The 22,268-nt window shown below is 49.0% G+C and overlaps 1 protein-coding gene across 1 annotated transcript in view; it reads left to right on the top strand.

The window, feature by feature from the left end:
* Positions 1–22,268, top strand: part of POLR2M (RNA polymerase II subunit M) — a 47,931-nt gene that overhangs the window by 9,509 nt on the left and 16,154 nt on the right. The window contains exon 3 of the mRNA XM_075345732.1: positions 19,409–19,619. Within this exon, the coding sequence (XP_075201847.1) occupies positions 19,409–19,619 (211 nt within the window). The remainder of the gene's footprint in view (positions 1–19,408; positions 19,620–22,268) is intronic.

The raw sequence follows: 22,268 nt of genomic DNA, 5'->3' as shown, positions 1-22,268 counted from the left end.
CCACTGTTACCAAGCCCAGGGCCTGTCCTGACAAACGTTTTCCGAAGCGTAGTTCAGATGACCGTTTTCCTTTTCCACCAGAGGTGGTTAAGGAATGGGCCCAGTCCCCAAAGGTAGACCCTCCGGTGTCCAGAATCTCAGCCCGCACAGTCGTAGCTGTGGCTGATGGCACTTCTCTTAAGCATCCCACTGACCGCCAGGTTGACCTTTTGGCCAAGTCTGTATATGAGGCGGCAGGAGCCTCGTTCTCCCCGTCTTTTGCGGCAGTGTGGGCTCTTAAGGCAGTCTCTGCCTCTCTGGAGGAGATACATTCCCTTACCAGGGACTCTATTCCTGAGAGGGATGCCTTAACTTCTCAAGCTTCGGCTTTTGCATCCTACGCCATGTCTGCCATCCTGGAGGCTTCTCACCGCACGGCGGTGGCCTCCGCTAACTCCCTCGCGATCCGCAGGATCTTGTGGCTTCGAGAGTGGAAAGCAGACGCTTCCTCTAAGAAGTACCTTGCGAGTCTCCCTTTTGCTGGGTCCCGGCTGTTTGGGGAACAGCTGGATGACATAATTAAGGAAGCTACTGGCGGGAAGAGTACTTCCTTCCCACAAACTAAAGCCAGGAAACCTGTCCAGGGCAGGATCCAATCGAGGTTTCGTTCCTTTCGTTCCTCTAACTGGTCATCCTCTAAGCCCTCGACCTCGTCCACTACCGCAGCCAAGGATCGTAAATCAAACTGGCGCGCAAAGCCGCGTCCTCAAAAGACCGGAGGAGCCGCTGCCACTAAGGCAGCCTCCTCTTGACTATCTGGCTGCGCCAGCAACGTCCTTGGTCGGTGGCAGGCTCTCCCACTTTGGAGACGTGTGGTTTCAACACGTCGCCGATCAGTGGGTGCGGGATATCATCTCCCACGGCTACAGGATAGAATTTTCTTCCAGCCCGCCAAACAGATTTTTTCTGTCCACACCCCCCTGCTCCAAAGCCGCCGCCTTCTCTCAGGCCGTGGCATCCCTGCAGGCCAACGGGGTAATTCCGGTTCCCGCCCGGGAACGGTTCAGTGGTTTCTACTCAAACCTCTTTCTAGTCCCCAAGAAGGACGGTTCCTTCCGGCCCATCCTGGATCTCAAGCTTCTCAACAAGCATGTTCAGGTGCGGCACTTTCGCATGGAATCTCTGAGATCGGTCATTGCCTCAATGACCCAAGGAGATTTTCTGGCATCCATCGACATCAGAGATGCCTATCTGCATGTGCCTATTGCGGTCTCACACCAGCGTTGGCTACACTTTGCACTCGGAGAGGAACATTTCCAATTCGTGGCTCTTCCCTTTGGCTTAGCCACGGCCCCTCGAGTGTTCACCAAGGTCATGGCAGCAGTGGTTGCGGTCCTGCACCTCCAGGGGTTGGCAGTGATTCCTTACCTCGACGACCTTCTAGTCAAGGCCTCATCCAGTGTAGACTGCCAGCGGAGTGTCTCTCTCACTCTCGCCACGCTAGTTCAGTTCGGGTGGCTTGTCAACCTGCCCATGTCCACTCTGACCCCGACCCAGGTACTTATGTACCTAGGGATGCAATTCGAGACTCTGCCGGCACTTGTCAAGTTGCCCTTAGTCAAACAGCAGTCCCTTCGTCTGGCGGTGCGCTCTCTGCTGAGGCACCGCCGTCATTCCATCAGACACCTCATGCAGGTGCTGGGTCAGATGGTGGCGTCAATGGAAGCGGTTCCCTTTGCCCAGTTCCATCTGCGTCCCCTGCAGCTGGACATTCTCCGCTGTTGGGACAAGCGGATCTCTTCCTTGCACAGGCTGGTGGCTTTGTCATCACAGGCCAGGAGCTCCCTTCAGTGGTGGCTTCGGCCCCTCTCTCTGTCACAGGGACGCTCCTTCCTGACTCCGTCCTGGGTGATCCTCACCACGGATGCCAGCCTCTCCGGTTGGGGAGCAGTATTTCTCCATCACCGAGCACAGGGCACTTGGACTCCGTCCGAATCAGCCCTCTCGATCAATGTGCTGGAGATCAGGGCTGTACTTCTAGCTCTCGTAGCCTTTCACCATCTGTTGGCGGGCAAGCACATTCGACTCCAGTCGGCCCTGCATCCGTCAGTGTTCAGATCAATCTGCCGCAAGTGGGGCACTCCGGAAGTGGATCTAATGGCATCCCGGCACAACAACAAGGTTCCGGTTTACGTGGCTCGCTCCCACGATCCTCAAGCCTTCGCAGCAGACGCACTGGTTCAAGATTGGTCTCAGTTCCGTCTGGCCTATGTGTTTCCCCCTCTAGCGCTCTTGCCCAGGGTTCTGCGCAAGATCAGAATGGAGGGCCGTCGAGTCATACTCATTGCTCCGGACTGGCCCAGGCGAGCTTGGTACCCAGACCTGCTCCGTCTGTCCGTAGAGGTGCCGTGGCATCTCCCGGACCGCCCAGACCTCCTCTCTCAAGGTCCGTTCTTCCGCCAGAATTCTGCGGCTCTCAGATTGACGGCGTGGCTCTTGAGTCCTGGATCCTGACGGCTTCAGGCATTCCCTCTGAGGTCATCTCCACCATGACTCAGGCTCGGAAGTCTTCCTCGGCCAAGATTTACCACAGGACTTGGAGGATTTTCCTGTCCTGGTGTCGCTCTTCCGACCATGCTCCTTGGCCGTTCTCCTTGCCGACCATCCTGTCTTTTCTACAGTCCGGTCTACAGCTAGGTCTGTCCCTCAATTCCCTCAAGGGACAGGTGTCGGCTTTGTCGGTATTGTTCCAGCGGCGTATCGCCCGACTGGCTCAGGTGCGCACCTTCATGCAGGGCGCATCTCACATCATTCCTCCTTACCGGCGGCCCTTGGATCCCTGGGACCTTAATCTGGTCCTCACGGCCTTACAGAAACCCCCCTTTGAGCCTCTCAGGGAGGTTCCTTTGTTTAGACTTTCACAGAAAGTTGTTTTTCTAGTAGCCATAACTTCTCTCAGGAGAGTTTCTGATTTGGCTGCGCTCTCTTCGGAATCTCCCTTTTTGGTGTTTCACCAAGACAAGGTGGTTCTTCGTCCGACTCCGGACTTTCTCCCTAAGGTGGTGTCTCCTTTCCACCTTAACCAGGACATTTCATTGCCTTCTCTATGTCCGGCCCCTGTGCATCGTTTTGAGAAGGCGTTGTACTCCTTAGATTTGGTGCGGGCGCTCCGAATCTGTGTCACGCACCGCCGTTTTTAGGCGGTGCACCTCACTTTTTGTGCTAACCACTGGTCAGCGCAAGGGTCTCGCTGCTTCTAAACCGACCCTAGCTCGTTGGATCAGGTCGGCTATCACCGATGCCTACCAGTGTTCTCAGGTGCCTCCTCCGCCGGGGATTAAGGCGCACTCGACCAGAGCTGTCGGTGCCTCCTGGGCTTTCAGGCACCAGGCTACGGCTCAGCAGGTTTGTCAGGCTGCCACGTGGTCCAGTCTGCACACTTTTTCGAAGCACTACCAAGTGCATGCTCATGCTTCGGCAGATGCGAGCTTGGGCAGACGCATTCTTCAGGCGGCTGTCGCCCATTTGTGAAGTTAGGTTTTGCCTACTTCTCAGTTTGGTTTATTTCCCACCCATGGACTGCTTTGGAACGTCCCATGGTTTGGGTCTCCCATAAGGAACGATAAAGAAAAAGAGAATTTTGTTACTTACCGTAAATTCTTTTTCTTATAGTTCCGACATGGGAGACCCAGCACCCTCCCTGTTGCCTGTTGGCAGTTTTTTGTTCCGTGTGTTTCACCGGCTGTTGTTAGTAGACAGAGTTCTGGTCTTGCCGAGTTTTACTCTATCTCTACTTATGGGTGGATGTCCTCCTTCAGCTTTTGCACTGAACTGGGTAGATTGTCATCCAGGGGGTGTATATAGCCCGGAGGGAGGAGCTACACGTTTGAGTGTAGTACTTTGTGTGTCCTCCGGAGGCAGAAGCTATACACCCATGGTTTGGGTCTCCCATGTCGGAACTATAAGAAAAAGAATTTACGGTAAGTAACAAAATTCTCTTTTTTCTGTCAGTATAGTCATATGAGGGCTTGTTTTTTGCAGGGAGAGATGTACTTTTGAGCGACACCATTCATTCCGCCCCATATTGTAACGGAAAACGGGAAAAATTCCAGGTGCAGTGAAATTGCAAAAGAGTGCAATTGCACAGTTGTTTTTTATTTATTATTATTAATTATTATTTTTTATTATTATTATTATTTACAGTGTTAACTTTATGGTAAAACTGACTTTCCAATGGGATTACCCAGGTCGGTACAAGATCATAGATGCCAAACATATACCGTATTTTTCGGTCTAGGACACTTCCCAACCCCCCCAAATTTTGGGGGAAAGTGGGGGGGGTGTCTTATAGTCTGAATGTCTGAATGTATGGCATGGCTGTGGTGAATGAGGGTGGAGCAGGTCATCGGCGGCATGCGCAGGCTGTAGCAGCGCCTGCCGTGACCATGTGGGCCCGCTTATTTCATATGCACGCATCCTCTGCCCATCATCTCTCACCACTAAAGCCGGCGCTGACAGGTGGGTGGGATGATGGGCAGGGGGTGTGCGCATAGTAAACAGCCGGTCCACGTGATCACCCCTGGCAACTACAGCCTGGAGTGATCATGTGCGGCTATATTCACTGCCCCCCACGCATCCTCATCAGCGCGGGTTGCAGTGAATAAGTATGGTATACTCACCGGTCACCGTTCCCTGCAGCATCGCGATGTCCTCCTGTCTGCCGGCCGCTGATGTGTGTGGAGAGCGGTGTGAACAGCGATGACGTCATCCCTGTGCGCACCACTAGTCTCCACACACATCAGCAAGTTGGCAGACAGGAGGATGTTGCGATGCTACAGGGAACTGTGACCAGCAACACACAGGTCAGCGGCGCTGCTGCTGGCACAGAGAGGAAGATAATCGATGCTGCTGGAGTGAGGAAAGGTGAGTATAAACGTTTATTTTATTTTTTTTTTCTGTGCCACGGGATACAGGCCATATAGCAGGATGGGGGTATATAGCCAGATTGGGGCACATATCAGGATGGGGGCTATATCAGGATGAGGGACATATATACAAGGATGGGGATCATATACAAGGCAGGAGGATCATTACCAGAATGCGGTACCTTAGTAGAGAATTTGGCGACATTACCCCCATAACAGTGTCAGCAGCAGATCCTCGCCCCATAAGTGTGTCATGACCACATTTTTTGCTTAAAATTTATTTTCCTCTCTTCCTCCTCTAAAACCAGGGTGCGTCTTATGGTCCGGTGGTCTTATAGTCCGAAAAATATGGTATAGTTTTACTTTTATCTCAGTGGGGAAAAAAAAAAAATCAGAAGTTTGTCCCAAAAAATAATTGCGCACTTTTCGCCATTTTACAAGACCCGTAGTGTTCTCGAATTTTCGGGATCTGGAGCTCAGTGATGGGTTATTTTTTTGCATCTTGAGCTGACGTTTTTAATTATACCACTTTTGGGTAGATGAGATGTTTTGATCGCCTGTTATTGCATTTTAATGCAATGTTGCAGCAACAAAAAAAACCCCATAATTTTGACGTTTTTGCTTTTTTTATTTTAACATTATGCCCTTTGCCGGTCAGATTAATTTTAGATTTTCATAGATCGGGCATTTCTGAACACAGCGATACCAAATATTTTTTGTTTGTATGTTTTACACTCAATGGGACAAAAAGGGGGTGACTTGAACTTTTAGGTTTTTGGGTTTTTTTTGTTTTTTTTTTTTTAAATTGTTAAAACTTGTTTTTTTTTTTTTTACTGATTTTAATGGACCCCTAGAGAACTTTGACTGCAAACTCCGATCGATTGTGCTGATCAGAGCAGTATCGCTTCAGTATCGCTCAGATCATTAAAAATGCTGATTTCCTGTGAGTGTTGCGTTCTGCTGGCATTCACAGGAAGTGAGTCATGGCAGCGACAGGGGTCCTCATCTGACCCCACACTGTCATGGCAACACATTGGTGCCCTGTGGTTGCGTCATGGGGCCAATGATGGCAGCGGGGAACAGTGCGGTCCCCGCTGTAGCTCGTTAGATCGCGCTGTCAGTGTTTGACAGCACGATGTAAGGTGTTAACAGGTGAGGGTGGATCTCTGATCCGCCTGTGCCTGTTAGCTGCATATATCTGAGGATCAGATCAGCAGACTTGTGCGGGTATTACCTCGGGCTCGCCGCCGGAGCCCACGTTAACTGGGGGGAGGCGACCTAGGATGTACATATATATACTAAGTCGTGAAGGGGTTAAATATACCGCTTCAGTGTACCACTGTTTCTGTACGAAACCCCCTTTATTGGAGTGAGAACTACTCACTACTTAGACAATGCCCTTCTCATTTCCTATGCTTGCCCCCATTAAAATAAAAAAGCTTATATTAGTCTATGGTGCCAGCTCTGTTACAGGGAGAAAGAAGCCGTCGATGATTGGTTGTGCGGCTCGCATGACGTAATATATGAAAAACTTTGTGAATTATAATAATAATAATAATTAAAAAAATTGAAACAGGTGAAAATGCCTTTAACCTTTTCCCCTCATTGCCTGTGGTTTGGGAGATTAGTGTGCTCTATGTATAGTCCTAGAGATATCACCTTAATTGAAAAGTAAGTAATAGGCAAGTATGAGTGCGGGTAACTAGAGGAAAACCTCCCACTAAAAACTATAATTTCTTTGTCGCTCCATTGGGAGACCCAGACAATTGGGTGTATAGCTTCTGCCTCCGGAGGCCACACAAAGTATTACACTTTAAAAAGTGTAACCCCTCCCCTCTGCCTATACACCCTCCCGTGCATCACGGGCTCCTCAGTTTTATGCTTTGTGTTGAAGGAGGCACACATTCACTCAAGCTCCCATTTTAGTCAGCAGCAGCTGCTGATTGTATCGGATGGAAGAAAAGAGGGCCCCCAACAGGGCCCCCGGCATGCTCCCTTCTCACCCCACTAAGTCGGCGGTGCTGTTAAGGTTGAGGTACCCATTGCGGGTACAAAGGCTGGAGCCACATGCCGTTTTTCCTTCCCCATCCCTTAGAGGCTCTGGGAGAAGTGGGATCCTAACCGGTCACCATTCACTGGGACCGTGCTCCCTCCGCAGCCCCTGGGGGAATCTGCCGGACAGGAGACTGGGTATCATCAGGGACAGGCCCTGCATCTAAAAGGTACTCTGTGTCCCCTTGGGGACGGTGCATGGAGCGCCTGTGCCACAGACGCTGCAGCGGCTGCTGTTTTTTTGTGACGACCGGGACTACCGCGCCGACCGCGCCTGTTTGCCGGCCGCGTTATTAACTTTAGTCCCCGGCTTCATGCGGCCTAGTACCATAGCTCCCCGCCCCCGGGCCTGCCAGTCAGGGGTAAGGGCGGGACGGTCGACTGGACGTCGGCAGTGAGGGCTGGAGCATACTTAGGTGTCCTCCTCCCCCCTCACTGATCACTGTGGGGCACCAGATTCCCGCACTTTATTAGTCACCGCCCACGGCTCCCTCCTCCCCTGAGAGCTCCGGCAGCCATTTTTACAATCACTTCTGCCGGTGGAGGATTTTAGAACGAGCTCTGCAGCTCTGGGAGGCCCAGGCAGGGAATCTGGTGGACACACAACCGCTTTGGGCGGTTGGTAAGCCACACCGGTTACCCGGTGCTGGCCCCCCTAGAGTGCCGAAGTATGTATGTGTGTATATATATATATATATATATATATATATATATATATATATATATATATATATATATATATATATATATATATATATATATATATATATATATATATATATATTTGTATACATTTTCTCTGTTCGACCGCATTGTTTTGCTTTTGGCTATATACCCTCAGTGATCACTCTCAGAGGAGACAACAGCATGTCGTCCGCAAAGAGCAAGGGTGCCAAGACACAGGGTTATTTTGCAACCTGTACCTCTTGTGCGGCTATGTTACCTGCAGGTTCCACCTACCCTCACTGTGAGCAATGCTCGGCCCCTGTGGCACTCGCTCAGCCGGAGCCTCGGGCACTGGTGGGACCCTCGGCTCAGGTAGAGCCGCCGGCTTCCACTGTCCAAGTGGCAGGGACAGAGTTTGCAGTTTTAGCTGAGAAACTCTGAGTCGCTTTCACAATCCATGGCTCAGTCTATGGACAGATGGTTTGCTAAGATACTAGAAGCCTTGCAGTCCAGATCGGTACTTACACAGGCCCCGGGCACTGTGAGTTCATCGCCCCCAGGCCCCTCTCGGTCTGCGCAGCAGTGTGCTCCTGGGGTGACACCTAGGTCCCACGGGGAGGACTCCGACACGGACCGCAGTCCCAGACCGGCTAAGCGGGCTCGCTGGGAACCTTCCCCGACTTCATCACGCTGTTCGGGGTCTCAGCTTGAGGACTCTCTGGAGGATGAAGCGGAGGTCGCAGCTCAGGGCTCTGATCCTGGCGTTGCTCTCAATCTTGATACACCTGAAGGGGACGCCATAGTAAATGACCTTATAGCGTCCATCAACCAGGTGCTAGGTCTTTCTCCCCCAACTCCACCTATAGAGGAGTCGGCTTCGCAGCAGGAGAAACACCAGTTTAGGTTTCCCAAACGTACACGGAGTGCGTTTTTCGATCACTCTAACTTCAGAGATGCTGTCCAGAAGCACAGAGCATTTCCGGACAAGCGCTTTACTAAGCGCCTTAATGACACACGTTACCCCTTCCCCCCTGACGTTGTTAAGGGTTGGGCTCAGTGTCCCAAGGTGGATCCTCCAGTCTCTAGACTGGCGGCTAGATCCGTAGTAAGCAGTGGCAGATGGTTCATCGCTCAAGGATGCCACTGACAGGCAGATAGAGCTCCTGATGAAATCCATCTATGAAGCCATAGGCGCGTCTTTTGCCCCGGCCTTTGCAGCCGTGTGGGCACTCCAAGCTATCTCAGCTTGTCTGTCTGAGATTAATGCGGTCACACGTACCTCTGCTCCGCAAGTTGCGTCTTTGACTTCGCAGGCGTCGGTATTTTCATCCTACGCCATGAATGCCGTCCTGGACTCTGCGAGCCGTACAGCGGTAGCGTCCGCCAATTCGGTGGCAGTCCGCAGGGCCATGTGGCTACGCGAATGGAAGGCAGACTCTGCTTCCAAGAAGTTCTTAACCGGTTTGCCATTTTCTGGCGACCGTTTGTTTGGCGAGCGATTGGATGAAATTATTAAACAATCCAAGGGAAAGGACTCGTCCTTACCCCAGTCCAAACCAAACAGACCTCAGCAACGAAAAATTCAATCGAGGTTTCGGTCCTTTCGGCTCTCAGCCAGGTCCCAATCCTCCACGTCCAACAGGCCAGAGAAGGGCCAGAGGAACTCTTATGCATGGCGGTCCAAGTCACGTCCTCCAAAGACCGCTGGAGGAACCGTCTCCAAGGCGGCCTCCTCATGACTTTCGGCCTCCCCAAACCGCATCCTCGGTCGGTGGCAGGCTCTCCCGCTTTTGCGACGCCTGGTGGCCACATGTCCAAGACCGATGGGTGAGAGACATTCTGTCTCACGGTTACAGGATAGAGCTCAGCTCTCGTCCTCCGACTCGTTTCTTCAGAACATCTCCGCCCCCGAGCGAGCCGATGCACTTTTTCAGGCGGTGAACACTCTGAAGGCAGAAGGAGTTGTGATCCCCCGTTCCCCTTCAAGAACGTGGTCGCGGTTTTTACTCCAACTTGTTCGTGGTGCCAAAAAAGGACGGATCATTCCGTCCCGTTCTGGACCTCAAACTGCTCAACAGACACGTGAGAACCAGACTGTTTCGGATGGAATCTCTCCGCTCTGTCATCGCTTCGATGTCCCAAGGAGACTTCCTAGCATCAATCGACATCAGGGATGCTTATCTCCATGTGCCGATTGCACCAGAGCATCAACGCTTCCTGCGTTTCGCCATCGGGGACGAACACCTTCAGTTTGTGGCACTGCATTTCGGCCTGGCGACAGCCCCACGGGTCTTCACCAAGGTCATGGCATCCGTGGTGGCGGTCCTACACTCTCAGGGCCACTCGGTGATCCCTTACTTAGACGATCTCCTAGTCAAGGCACCCTCCCGGGTGGCATGTCAACACAGCCTGACCATTGCTCTGGAGACTCTCCAGAGGTTCGGGTGGATCATCAATTTCCCAAAGTCAAAATTGACACCGACCCAATCACTGACTTACCTCGGGATGGAGTTTCATACTCTCTCAGCGATAGTCAAGCTTCCGCTGGACAAACAGCGTTCGCTGCAGACAGGGGTGCACTCTCTTCTTCGGGCCCAGTCACACCCCCTGAGGCGCCTCATGCACTTCCTAGGGAAGATGGTGGCAGCAATGGAGGCAGTTCCCTTTGCGCAGTTTCATCTGCGTCCACTTCAATGGGACATTCTCCGCAAATGGGACAGGAGGTCGACGTCCCTAGACAGGAACGTCTCTTTCACTGGCAGCCAAAACCTCTCTTCAGTGGTGGCTTCTTCCCACTTCTTTGTCGAAGGGAAAATCCGAAAGTCACGACGGACGCGAGTCTGTCAGGGTGGGGAGCGGTCTTTCTCCACCACAGGGCTCAGGAAACCTGGACTCCGACAGAGTCCTCCCTTCAGATCAATGTTCTGGAGATAAGGGCAGTGTATCTAGCCCTAAAGGCGTTCCATCGGTGGCTGGAGGGCAGGCAGATCCGCATACAGTCGGACAACGCCACGGCGGTCGCGTACATCAACCACCAGGGCGGCACACGCAGTCGTCAAGCCTTCCAAGAAGTTCGGCGGATTCTGCTGTGGGCGGAGGCCACAGCCTCCACCATCTCCGCAGTTCACATCCCGGGCATAGAAAACTGGGAAGCAGACTTTCTCAGTCGCCAGGGCATGGACGCAGGGGAATGGTCTCTTCACCCGGACGTGTTTCAAGAGATCTGTTGCCGCTGGGGAACGCCGGACGTCGACCTCATGGCGTCTCGACACAACAACAAAGTCCCGGCATTCATGGCACGGTCTCAAGATCACAGAGCTCTGGCGGCGGACGCATTAGTTCAGGATTGGTCGCAGTTTCGACTGCCTTATGTATTTCCTCCTCTGGCACTGCTGCCCAGAGTGTTACGCAAGATCAGGTCCGACTGCCGCCGCGCCATCCTCGTCGCTCCAGACTGGCCGAGGAGGTCGTGGTACCCGGATCTGTGGCACCTCACGGTGGGTCAACCGTGGGCACTCCCAGACCGACCAGACTTGCTGTCTCAAGGGCCATTTTTCCATCTGAATTCTGCGGCCCTCAACCTGACTGTGTGGCCATTGAGTCCTGGCTCCTAGCGTCCTCAGGGTTATCTCAAGATGTCATTGCCACTATGAGACAGGCCAGGAAACCAACGTCCGCTAAGATCTATCACAGGGCTTGGAGGATCTTCTTATCCTGGTGCTCTGATCAGGGTTTTACCCCCTGGCCGTTTGCCTTACCCACTTTTCTTTCTTTCCTTCAATCCGGAATGGACAAAGGTTTGTCTCTCGGCTCTCTCAAGGGACAAGTATCGGCGCTTTCCGTGTTTTTCAAAAGCGTCTAGCCAGGCTTCCGCAGGTCCGCACGTTCCTGCAGGGAGTTTGCCACATAGTCCCACCTTACAAGCATCCGCTGGAACCCTGGGATCTTAACAGGGTGCTAACGGCCCTTCAGAAACCACCTTTCGAGCCGCTGCGGGATGTCTCTCTATCACGTCTTTCGCAGAAGGTGGCCTTCCTAGTGGCAGTCACATCACTTCGGAGAGTGTCTGAGCTAGCAGCGCTGTCATGCAAAGCCCCCTTCCTGGTGTTTCACCAGGATAAGGTGGTTCTGCGTCCGGTCCCGGAATTTCTCCCTAAGGTGGTATCCCCTTTTCATCTCAATCAGGATATCTCCTTACCTTCTTTTTGCCCTCATCCAGTTCACCAATGTGAAAAGGATTTGCACTTGTTAGATCTCGTGAGAGCACTCCGGCTCTACGTGTCTCGCACGGCGCCCCTGCGCCGTTCTGATGCGCTCTTTGTCCTTGTCTCTGGCCAGCGTAAAGGGTCGCAGGCTTCCAAGTCAACCTTGGCTCGGTGGATCAAGGAACCGATTCTTGAAGCCTACCGTTCTTCGGGGCTTCCGATTCCTTCAGGGCTGAAAGCCCATTCTACCAGAGCCGTGGGTGCATCCTGGGCATTGCGGCACCGGGCTACGGCTCAGCAGGTGTGTCAGGCGGCTACCTGGTCTAGTCTGCACACTTTCACGAAACACTATCAGGTGCATGCCTATGCTTCGGCAGATGCCAGCCTAGGTAGGCGAGTCCTTCAGGCGGCGGTTGCCCACCTGTAAGAGGGGGCCGTTTTTTCGGCTCTTTTATCGAGGTATTCTTTTACCCACCCAGGGACTGCTTTTGGACGTCCCAATTGTCTGGGTCTCCCAATGGAGCGACAAAGAAGAAGGGAATTTTGTTTACTTACCGTAAATTCCTTTTCTTCTAGCTCCTATTGGGAGACCCAGCACCCGCCCCTGTTCCCTTCGGGCTGTGGTTCTTTTGTGTACACATGTTGTTCATGTTGAATTGTTCTTTTGGTTCATGGTTTCAGTTCTCCGAACATCCTTGGGATTGAATTTACCTTAGACCAATTTATAAGTTTCCTCCTTCCTGCTTTTGCACCAAAACTGAGGAGCCCGTGATGCACGGGAGGGTGTATAGGCAGAGGGGAGGGGTTACACTTTTTAAAGTGTAATACTTTGTGTGGCCTCCGGAGGCAGAAGCTATACACCCAATTGTCTGGGTCTCCCAATAGGAGCTAGAAGAAAAGGAATTTACGGTAAGTAAACAAAATTCCCTTCTTTATTAGGTAACATTAAAACTACACCCTGATTCATCACAATGAAATTCAAAAGATGAACAATTATGCAATAGATATTAGTCAATGACACAGTAAGTAGATTACATTAACGTCAAAATAACTGAAGACAGGGTGAATATAGGAAAATATTATTGACCCTTTGGTTCCTTCATCTGGAATCATTGATGATCCATCAACTCGTTTACAAAATTTCCATTGCGTTTCCCCTCCAATAGAATGAGGTTCATCAGAGAATACATTTATGACCCATTTATATAGCTGCTTTGGACTGATACCCAACTTCAAAAGCTGGTCTATACTATGAAGAGTTGCTTGACATATAAGATCTACCATGCTCAAAATGTCCAATGTAACTCCTGGAGAAGAGGAAGTGATGTCAGTTTCTATGTTTTTGTGGCGCCGCCAGGCCAATTGAAGCCGCCTTCTTTTGTTTTTTTGGTGACCTGTAACTAATTTCACTTTCTCTTCTCTGGGGCTTAAATCAGACGTTTTCAGCATGGTACATCTTATAGGACCTGCAACTCATAATAGTATCTACCATGTTTTGAAATTTGGTATCATCCAGAGCAGCAGTATAAATGGGTCATAAATGTAATCCCCTGATGAACCTCATTCTAATTGAGGGGAAACGTGTCGGGATGTTTGTAAACTATTGCATAATCAATAATTCCAGATTAGTTGTCTATAGACTTTATTGTATCTTTATATATATATATATATATATATATATATATATATATATATATATATATATATATTTTTTTTTTTGCTATATTATTGTTTATTACTATCTCCTTTTTTGGTTGTTTGTTTCTATATTTTTTCTATTATGTTTATGCAGTGTCCTATACATTGGTCACTGATTGGTCCATGTTATTATTAGCAATATTTTTAGGGGTCAGTCCTTGGCACTACTGTCATTCAATTTAGGGTGCCAACTTCTGTGATTTGTTCCACATTAGGGAGCCATTGGGTAATTGAATAATATATTCCTGTATACCTTGCTCTCCATTATTATGACATTTATGTAATGACTTACCTTGTACCTCACTAGTATCTAATGCATAATTTTTTATTTTCTTTTATTTATATAGCAAATACTATTGTGATGAATAAGGAGTGAGGTTTTATTATATATTACCTTATAAAATTATAGTTTTAGTAAGTTGTTTTCTCTAGTTACTTTTTTTTTTGGCCCCCAAAAGTCAGAATTTGTTTTGTAAAAGTTTTTGTTTAACCCCTTAAGGACGAAGCCAGTTTTGTACTTAATGCCCAGGCCATTTTTTGTAATTTTGACCAGTGTCCCTTTATAAGGCAATAACTCTGGAACGCTTCAATGGATCCCGGTGATTCTGAGATTGTTTTTTCGTGACATATTGGGCTTCATGTTAGAGGTAAATTTAGGATGATATTTTTTTTATTTTATTTGTGAAAAAAATCTGAAATTTGAGAAAAAAATTTAAAATTTTGCAATTTTCAAACTTTTAATTTTTATGCCCATAAACCAGAGAGTTATGTCACACACAATAGTTAATAAATAACATTTCCCACTTGTCTACTTTACATCAGCGCAATTTTTGAAACAAAATTTTTTGGGGTTAGGAAGTTAGAAGGGTTCAAAGTTTATCAGGAATTTCCCATTTTTTCAACAAACTTTACAAAACCATTTTTTTAGGAACCACATCACATTTGAAGTGACTTTGAGAGGCCTAGGTGAAAGAAAATACCCAAACTGACACCATTCTAAAACCTGCACCCCTCAAGGTACTCAAAACCACATCCAAGAAGTTTATTAACCCTTCAGGTGCTTCACAGGAACTAAAGTAATGTGGAATGAAAAAAAAATAAAAATTAACATTTTACCTAAAAATGTTGCGTTAGCACTAATTTTCTTACTTTTTCAAGAGGTAACACCAAAAATTGGACCTCACACTTTGTTACCCACTTTATTATGAGCGTGCCAATACCCCACATGTGGTCAGAAACCTTTGTTTGGGTAAATGGGAGGGCTTGGAACGAAAGGAGCAATATTTGAATTTTGGAAAGCAAAGTTGGCTGAAACAGATTGCGGGCACCATGTTGCATTTACAGATCCCCCTAAGGTACCTAAACAGCAGGAACCCCCCTCAAGTGACCCCATTTTGGAAACTAGATCCCTTAAGGCTTCTATCGATGGGTATAGTGAGCATTTTGGACCCACAGGTACTTCACAGATTTTGATAACGTTACGTTGTCATATTGAAAATTGTAATTATTTTTCTCAAAAATGTTGCTTTAGCATCAATTTTTTCACTTTTTCAAGAGGTAATTCCAAAAATTGTACCCACATGTTTGTTACCCACTTTTTTATGAGCGCAGTGATACCACACATGTGGTCTGAAACCTTTGTTTGGACAAATGGGAGGGCTTGGAACGAAAGGAGCAATATTTGAATTTTTGAAAGGAAATTTGGCTGAAAAAGATTGCGGGCACCATGTCGCATTTGGAGGACCCATAAGGTACGTAAATAGCAAAAAAACACCACAAGTGACCCCATATTGGAAACTAGGCCTCTCAAGGAATTTATCTAGATGTTTGGTGAGTACCCTGAACCCCCAGGTGCTTCACAGAAGTTTATAATGTTGAGCTGTGAAAATACCACAAAATTGTTACTTCAACCAGATAGCTTCTTTTTTTTTTAACAAGAGTAAAAGGAAAAAAGCAGCATAAAATTTATTGTGCAATTTCTCCTGAGTATGCTGAAACCTTATGTGTGGTGGAAATCAACTGTTTGGGTGCATGGCAGGGCTCGGAAGGGAAGGAGTGCCATTTGACTGAACATTTGGCTGGAATAATTAGTGGACGCTATGTTGCATTTGGAAAGCCTGTAAGGTGCCTAAACAGTTGAGGTCCCCCACAAGTGACCCCATTCTGGAAACAATACACCTTAAGGCTTTTATCTAGGTGTATATTGAGTATTTTGAATCCACGAATACTTCACAGAATTTGATAAGCTTAGGTTGCCATATTGAAAATTTTCATTTTTTTTCACAAAAATGTTTCTTTAGCATCACATTTCTCACTTTTTCAAGAGGCAACAACAAAATGTAGACCCCACAGGTTATCCAATTTATTGTGAGCGCAGGGATACCCCATATGTGGCCAAAACCCTCTGTTTGGATAAATGGGAGGGCTTGGAATGGAAGAAGCACCATTTGAATTTTGGAAAAGTTGAAATAAATTGTGCGCACCATGTCACATTAGCAGGGCCTCTTGGGTACCTATACATTAGAAACCCCCCACAAGTGACCCCATTTTGGAAACTGGACCCCTCAAGGATTTTATTCAGGAGTATAGTAAGCATTTTGAATCCACAAGTACTTCACAAAAATGTTGCTGCAGGAACAATATTCTCACTGTTAGGCTATGTGGCCATGATCCAGTGACACGGCGTGTAGTACACAGTGTCAGCCTTCCTGCAGAGATGTGAGTGCTGCCCACAGGAGAATGCAGCTGCCCATGCCCACGTTTGGGTTCAGGCTGCTGTGGACTTTAGTTCTATTCTACCTGCAGAGAACACTCATCTCTGCAGCATAAATTGACATGCTGAGGCTCGGGAAACTGCACCACAGGTCGGTTTATGCTGCGGAGAAAAGCACAGTGGGCATGAGATTTTAAAAATCCTTTTCCTGTGCTTCTACTGCACAACGCAGCGTTATGGACGCAGGAAAAACACTCTGCGCCCAAAACGCTGCAAACCCTGATTGTGGGCACACAGCCTAAAATGCTACAGTGGATGAATGGATAGATGTCAAACATATATAACATCCCACCCCCCTGCATACTCTAAGCTGGCGCCCTTTAGTGCCTTTTATGTGGCACTAAAGGATGCCTAACCTTGTATTTAGCCCAAAAAGAAAAAAAAATAAAATAAATGACGTGGGGTCCCCCCTATTTTTGATAGCCAGCTAGGGTAGAGCAGACAGCTGTAGCCTGCAAACCACAGCTGACAGCTTCACCTTGTCTTATGATCAATTTGGAGGGCTCACCAAGCTGTTTTTTTTTTTAATTATTTATAAATAAATAATTAAAAAAACAAAAAAAACAAACGTGGGGTCCCCCCAAATTAGATCACCAGCCAAGGTGCAGCTGACAGCCGGGGTCTGGTATTCTCAGGGTGGGAAGAGCCATGGTTATTGGACTCTTCCCAGCCTAAAAATAGCAGGCCACAGCCGCCCCAGAAGTGGCGCATCCATTAGATGTGCCAATCCTGGCGCTTCGCCCCAACTCATCTTGTTGCCCTGGTGCGGTGGCAAACGGGGTAATAAATGGGGTTGATACCAGATGTGTAATGTCACCTGGCATCAAGCCCAGCAATTAGTGATGTCACGGCGTCTATTTGATACCAGACATAACTAATTGACAGTAATAAAAAAAAAAAATTGACAACAAAAAAAAAAATTATTTGAACACTCCCCAACACATTGTCTCTTTCACCAATTTATTGAAAAGAAAAAAAAATCGGGTCCCTATAATCCATTGTGAAAGTCCCGCGGCGATTCTGGACCTTCTAGAATATGGGGGGCACGTTCAGGGAACGTATCCCCCATTTTCTAGGAGTGCAGACCCTCCATTTGAGGAGAGTGGGTGCAAAGAATCTGCACCCACCCTCCCCGGGTCACAGCTGCAGAGTGCCGAGCAGCAGCAGCAGCCAGCGCAGCTCTCTGAAAGCAAAGCAGGAAGCTGAGCTGACAGCCGCGCTCTGCTTGTGTGACCGGCGTTCACTGTGAAGGAGGAGGGGGCCGCGGGGGATCAGAGCTGAGACAGGTACGGGGGACACCGGGGAACACTGGGGTGGGAATAGGGGGTGACCTGGCAGGGCTTGGAGAGCAGTTTTCTGTCGTATGTGTCATAGCACATGCGACAGAAACCCGAGAAATGCGGCCGCGCGCCGGTGAGCGCATGGCCATCTTGGATTTTTGGGAGAGGGGGATCGGGGGGGACACTTTGGCGACACCGGGGGACCGGGGGACTTAGTACTGTCTTTGGAAGAAATAAGTCATGTGCTGTCCTTTATATTGACCACACATGTATTTATACATATAAATGAGATCTCCTCTGAGATGCCTTTTTTTTTTTTTCTCTTTTTTCTAAGCCAAACATTTATAATTTATTCTTAGAATAGATGATGATTATGATTGTTGGAGTCTTGATCACAGGGGTCCCTACTGATCACAAGACCTTGGGTCCCAGAGCTCCTGTGCAAATGAGCAATAGTGCTTATAGGTGACAACTGTTGCCTTCATTGATATAGGAGAGCTAGAGATCTCCTCTCATGGACAGTGAATGGGGAGGAGGTCACACGTGCAGTACTGCTCCATTCACACAGTAAGCATGAATTCCCCAGTTTTTGGATGAGTGAGGTTGCCTACTGATACAATGATGAATGTTGTTTGAACGATAACCTACTTAGGAAAACGTTGTGTGAGCCCACCAACTACAAGAGTATCAAATACGTTCCAGTTAAGATATGCGCACATGTTGTCTTTTTCAGGCATAATGTTATTGAAAAAGCCTCCCAAATCCAACACAAAGGGGACATAATGCACAGCAATGTAAAAACAACATTGTTGTGCACATTTTCCATCCTTTGGTACTTATTTTAACCGCTTCACGGTGTGGAAATCATAAAGTAATCAAAAGAAGTAACCTGTTCATTTTTCGGGCATCTTCATTAAGAAAGCACCTGATTTTTATAGTTGATAATATAGGGAAAAGGGAAAAAAACGTTTGCAAAATTGCAAGCGAAGCCACTTCAGGAAAATGACTGCCTAAAGTGGCTTCACCCCGGAAAACTTTGGTGGCTCTATCGGAATTAAGACGATATTTGCACAAAACTTTGAAAGTGTTTGAAGGGCCCGTCTTATTTTTCTACAATCTTAATGACTACAGCCTGCTGAATCCTAACAGTGTGCAATGTGATTCCACTCTGTCTGCTGGGTGACTACTCATTTGCAATAGAACATTGAGAGAAGCAGGAGATGTTGTTTAACATATGACCTCAGTTGTAGCAATCGCAAATGCGTGGTCACGTCTCGACAGCGCCAGCAGGCAAACAGAGCGGATTCACATTGCACACTGTTATGGTGTGTGCCCATGATCAGTGTTTGCACTGTTTTGGTTGCATCATGCTTTAGCTGCTCCAAAACGCTGTTGTACAGTACAAGCATAGTGGATGGGATTTCTAGAAATCCTGTGCCCACTGTGCTTGATTTTTCCGCAGCAAACACTGACCTGTGATGCAGCTTTCCAGATCGCAGCATGTCAGTTGTTTGCAGCGGATTCACATGTCTTCCGTAGGGAGAACATAAGCAGGAGACCGCGGCGCCCTGAACCCTGATCGTGGGCACAGTCGGCTGTGGTCTCCTGCGGAGGAGGCTCGCGGACCCGCTGTGTCTAGGACGCAGTGAGTTCTGATAGTGGGCACATACCCTTAAGAAGCCTGGCCCTTACACTTGACTCTTACCAGATTCTAATTTTCAAATCACATTTGTCAGACCTGTGTATTATTATTGGACATAAAAAAAATTAATGGCTTTGATTATGATATTTGTTTATTTATTTCTTTTTTTCTTTTTTTTTTTTTTTTAGATTGCCATCAGACTCAAATAGCTCAACTCCAGATCAATCACCAGGAGATAAAGCACTCACAATGTCTGCGGAACAGAGAAAATTACATGACAGGAAACATCTGGATGACATCACTGCTGCTAGACTTCCGCCACTTCATCACTCTCCAGCCCAGTTACTACCTCTAGAGGAATCGCTAGCACTTCAGATACAACAGAAAAATATTTATGAGGTATTTTTTCTCCATGATGATCTGAATCCCAAACAGCAAAGCTTCTATAAGTGGAGGCGATGACCGCTGCATCTGGCTGGCATACTCTAGTGTAGGCAATCAGGACAGCAGTCTGATAACTATGGTCCGATCATTGATTTCTTCATCGTTCCTTATGGGAGACCCAGACCATGGGTGTATAGCTTCTGCCTCCGGAGGACACACAAAGTACTACACTAAAAGTGTAGCTCCTCCCTCCGAGCATATACACTCCCTGGATGACAAATCTAACCAGTTCAATGCTTTGTGTTCAGGAGGTCACACACACATGCATTCTCTGATTTTTTATTTCAAAGATTTGGAAGAAAAACGGGTCCAGTCTGGACTCCCGGCATGTCCCTTCTCACCCCACTGTGTCGGCGGTGCTGTTAAGGTTGACTTTACAAGGCTGGAGCCTTCACATGCCGCGCTCCTTCACCATCCCCTGAGGCTCTGGCTTGAAGTGGGAGCCATCACGGTTCTCACTGCTTTGCAGGAGACCGGTCTCCATCCGCAGCCCTGTCAGGATCCTGCCGGACGGAGCGTTTCCCCCCCCCCCCCCAGGGACCTGGCCCTGCGTCTCATAAGCTAAGTATTGAGACGTTATTCAGGGGTCCCGGGCACATTTATTGTGGGGAGAGTGTGTTTTGTCACTTTGCTGTGATTTCCGGCCGGTTCTCTGGTTTTTTCCTGAGAACCGCGCCGATGGTGCCTGCTCGTCGGCTGCATGGAAAAATCTAGGCCCCGGCTTCAGATGCGGCCTAGTTTCGTTTTCAGTGCCCCTGCATGTCAGTCATGCAGGGGAACAGTGCGGCGCCGCCCACCGTCCGTTCAGCAGAGGGGAGGACACTCCTCTCTGAGGAGATGTTTCCCTCCCCTGTATCTCTCTTTGGCCCTCCGGTTCCCGCTCTTGGGCTAAACCCCGCCCCCCCTCCTCACTCCGGCGCCATTTTCTCAGCGTTCACTCACTGATCGGCGCTGGCTGCTGCAACTTCTGCATCTACTGGGGGTCCGAGCTGTGGAATCCGGAGGGCACACAAAAAGCGGTCTGGTAAGCCACAACCTCTGGTTGTGGGCTTTGTTATACACTCTCAGGGGGTCGTTCTAAAGGAGTGTATTCCTAACTGCAGAGCCTCCACCTCAGCAGCATGTCTCTCACTAGGAGCAAGGCTGCAAGGCTTTACTCTATATGCACTGCATGTCAGCTCATTCTGCCTGAACCGAGCACATATCCACATTGTGATGCCTGCTCTAACATGGTAGTGCCTCAGCCTGGAGCCTCCTCAGGGGTCCCTCCGGCTGCTCCGGCCCCGGTGGCTGAACCCCCGGCTTCGGTAGCATCGTTCTCTAGAGCTATCTCCCAGTCTTTTGCCGACTCCATGGGACAGCTGTCCCGGACTCTGCTGACCATGCATCAGCCCCCTTCTCAGGGTGCCTCTGCTGCTCCGACTCGCTCTGCAGAGCTAACAGAGCATGTTTTATCTGTTCCCGGACCCCGTCCTCCTAAACGGAGACGCAGGGACTCTTCTCCTTCCTCGTCCCACGGCTCTGATTCAAGAGCTGAATTGCAGGGCGAGGAGGATACTTTTACTGTGGGCTCAGACGCTACCTCTATGTACCCCATTGATTTATCTGAGGGTGATGCGGATGTTAGTGACTTGATTGCATCCATTAACTCTGTACTGAACCTCAATCCACCAGTGTCAGAGGAACAAGCCTCTCTGGTAGAAAAACACCAGTTTACCTCACCTAAGAGAGCAAGGAGTATGTTTTTTAACCACTCCAGTTTTCAGGCCACTGTTACCAAGTCCAGGGCCTGTCCTGACAAACGCTTCCCAAAGCGTAGTTCTGATGACCGTTTTCCTTTTCCACCAGAGGTGGTCAAGGAGTGGTCTCATTCACCAAAGGTAGATCCTCCGGTGTCTAGAATCTCAGCCCGGACAGTCGTATCTGTGGCCGATGGCACCTCACTCAAGGATCCCACTGACCGCCAGGTTGACCTTCTGGCCAAATCTGTATATGAGGCGGCAGGAGCCTCGTTCTCCCCGTCCTTTGCAGCAGTGTGGGCTCTTAAGGCAGTCTCTGCTTCTCTGTCGGAGATGCATTCCCTCGCCAGGGACTCTACCCGAAATGGTTGCCTTAACTTCCCAGGCTTCGGCTTTTTCATCCTATGCCATGTCTGCCATTCTGGAGGCTTCTCACCGCACGGCGGTGGCTTCCGCTAATTCCCTCGCGATCCGCAGGATCTTGTGGCTTCGAGAGTGGAAAGCAGACGCTTCTTCCAAGAAGTATCTTGCTGGGCTCCCCTTTGCTGGGTCCCGGCTGTTCTGTGAACAAACCTTGCCACAAACTAAAGCCAGGAAACCTGTCCAGGGCAGGAACCAGGCGAGGTTTCGTTCCTTTCGTTCCTCTAACTGGTCATCCTCTAAGCCCTCAGCTTCGTCCACTAACTCATCCAAGGATCGAAAACCCAGCTGGCGCGCAAAGCCACGTCCTCAGAAGAACGGAGGAGCCGCTGCCACTAAGGCAGCCTCCTCTTGACTATCTGGCTGCGCCAGCAACGTCCTTGGTCGGTGGCAGGCTCTCCCACTTTGGCGACGTGTGGTTTCAACACGTCTCCGACCAGTGGGT

This window comes from Anomaloglossus baeobatrachus, chromosome 4, assembly GCF_048569485.1.
Source record: "Anomaloglossus baeobatrachus isolate aAnoBae1 chromosome 4, aAnoBae1.hap1, whole genome shotgun sequence".
NCBI classification, from domain to species: domain Eukaryota; kingdom Metazoa; phylum Chordata; class Amphibia; order Anura; family Aromobatidae; genus Anomaloglossus; species Anomaloglossus baeobatrachus.
The sequence above is the reverse complement of the archived record's forward strand: the minus strand, read 5'-3'. Positions and strand labels throughout refer to the sequence as shown.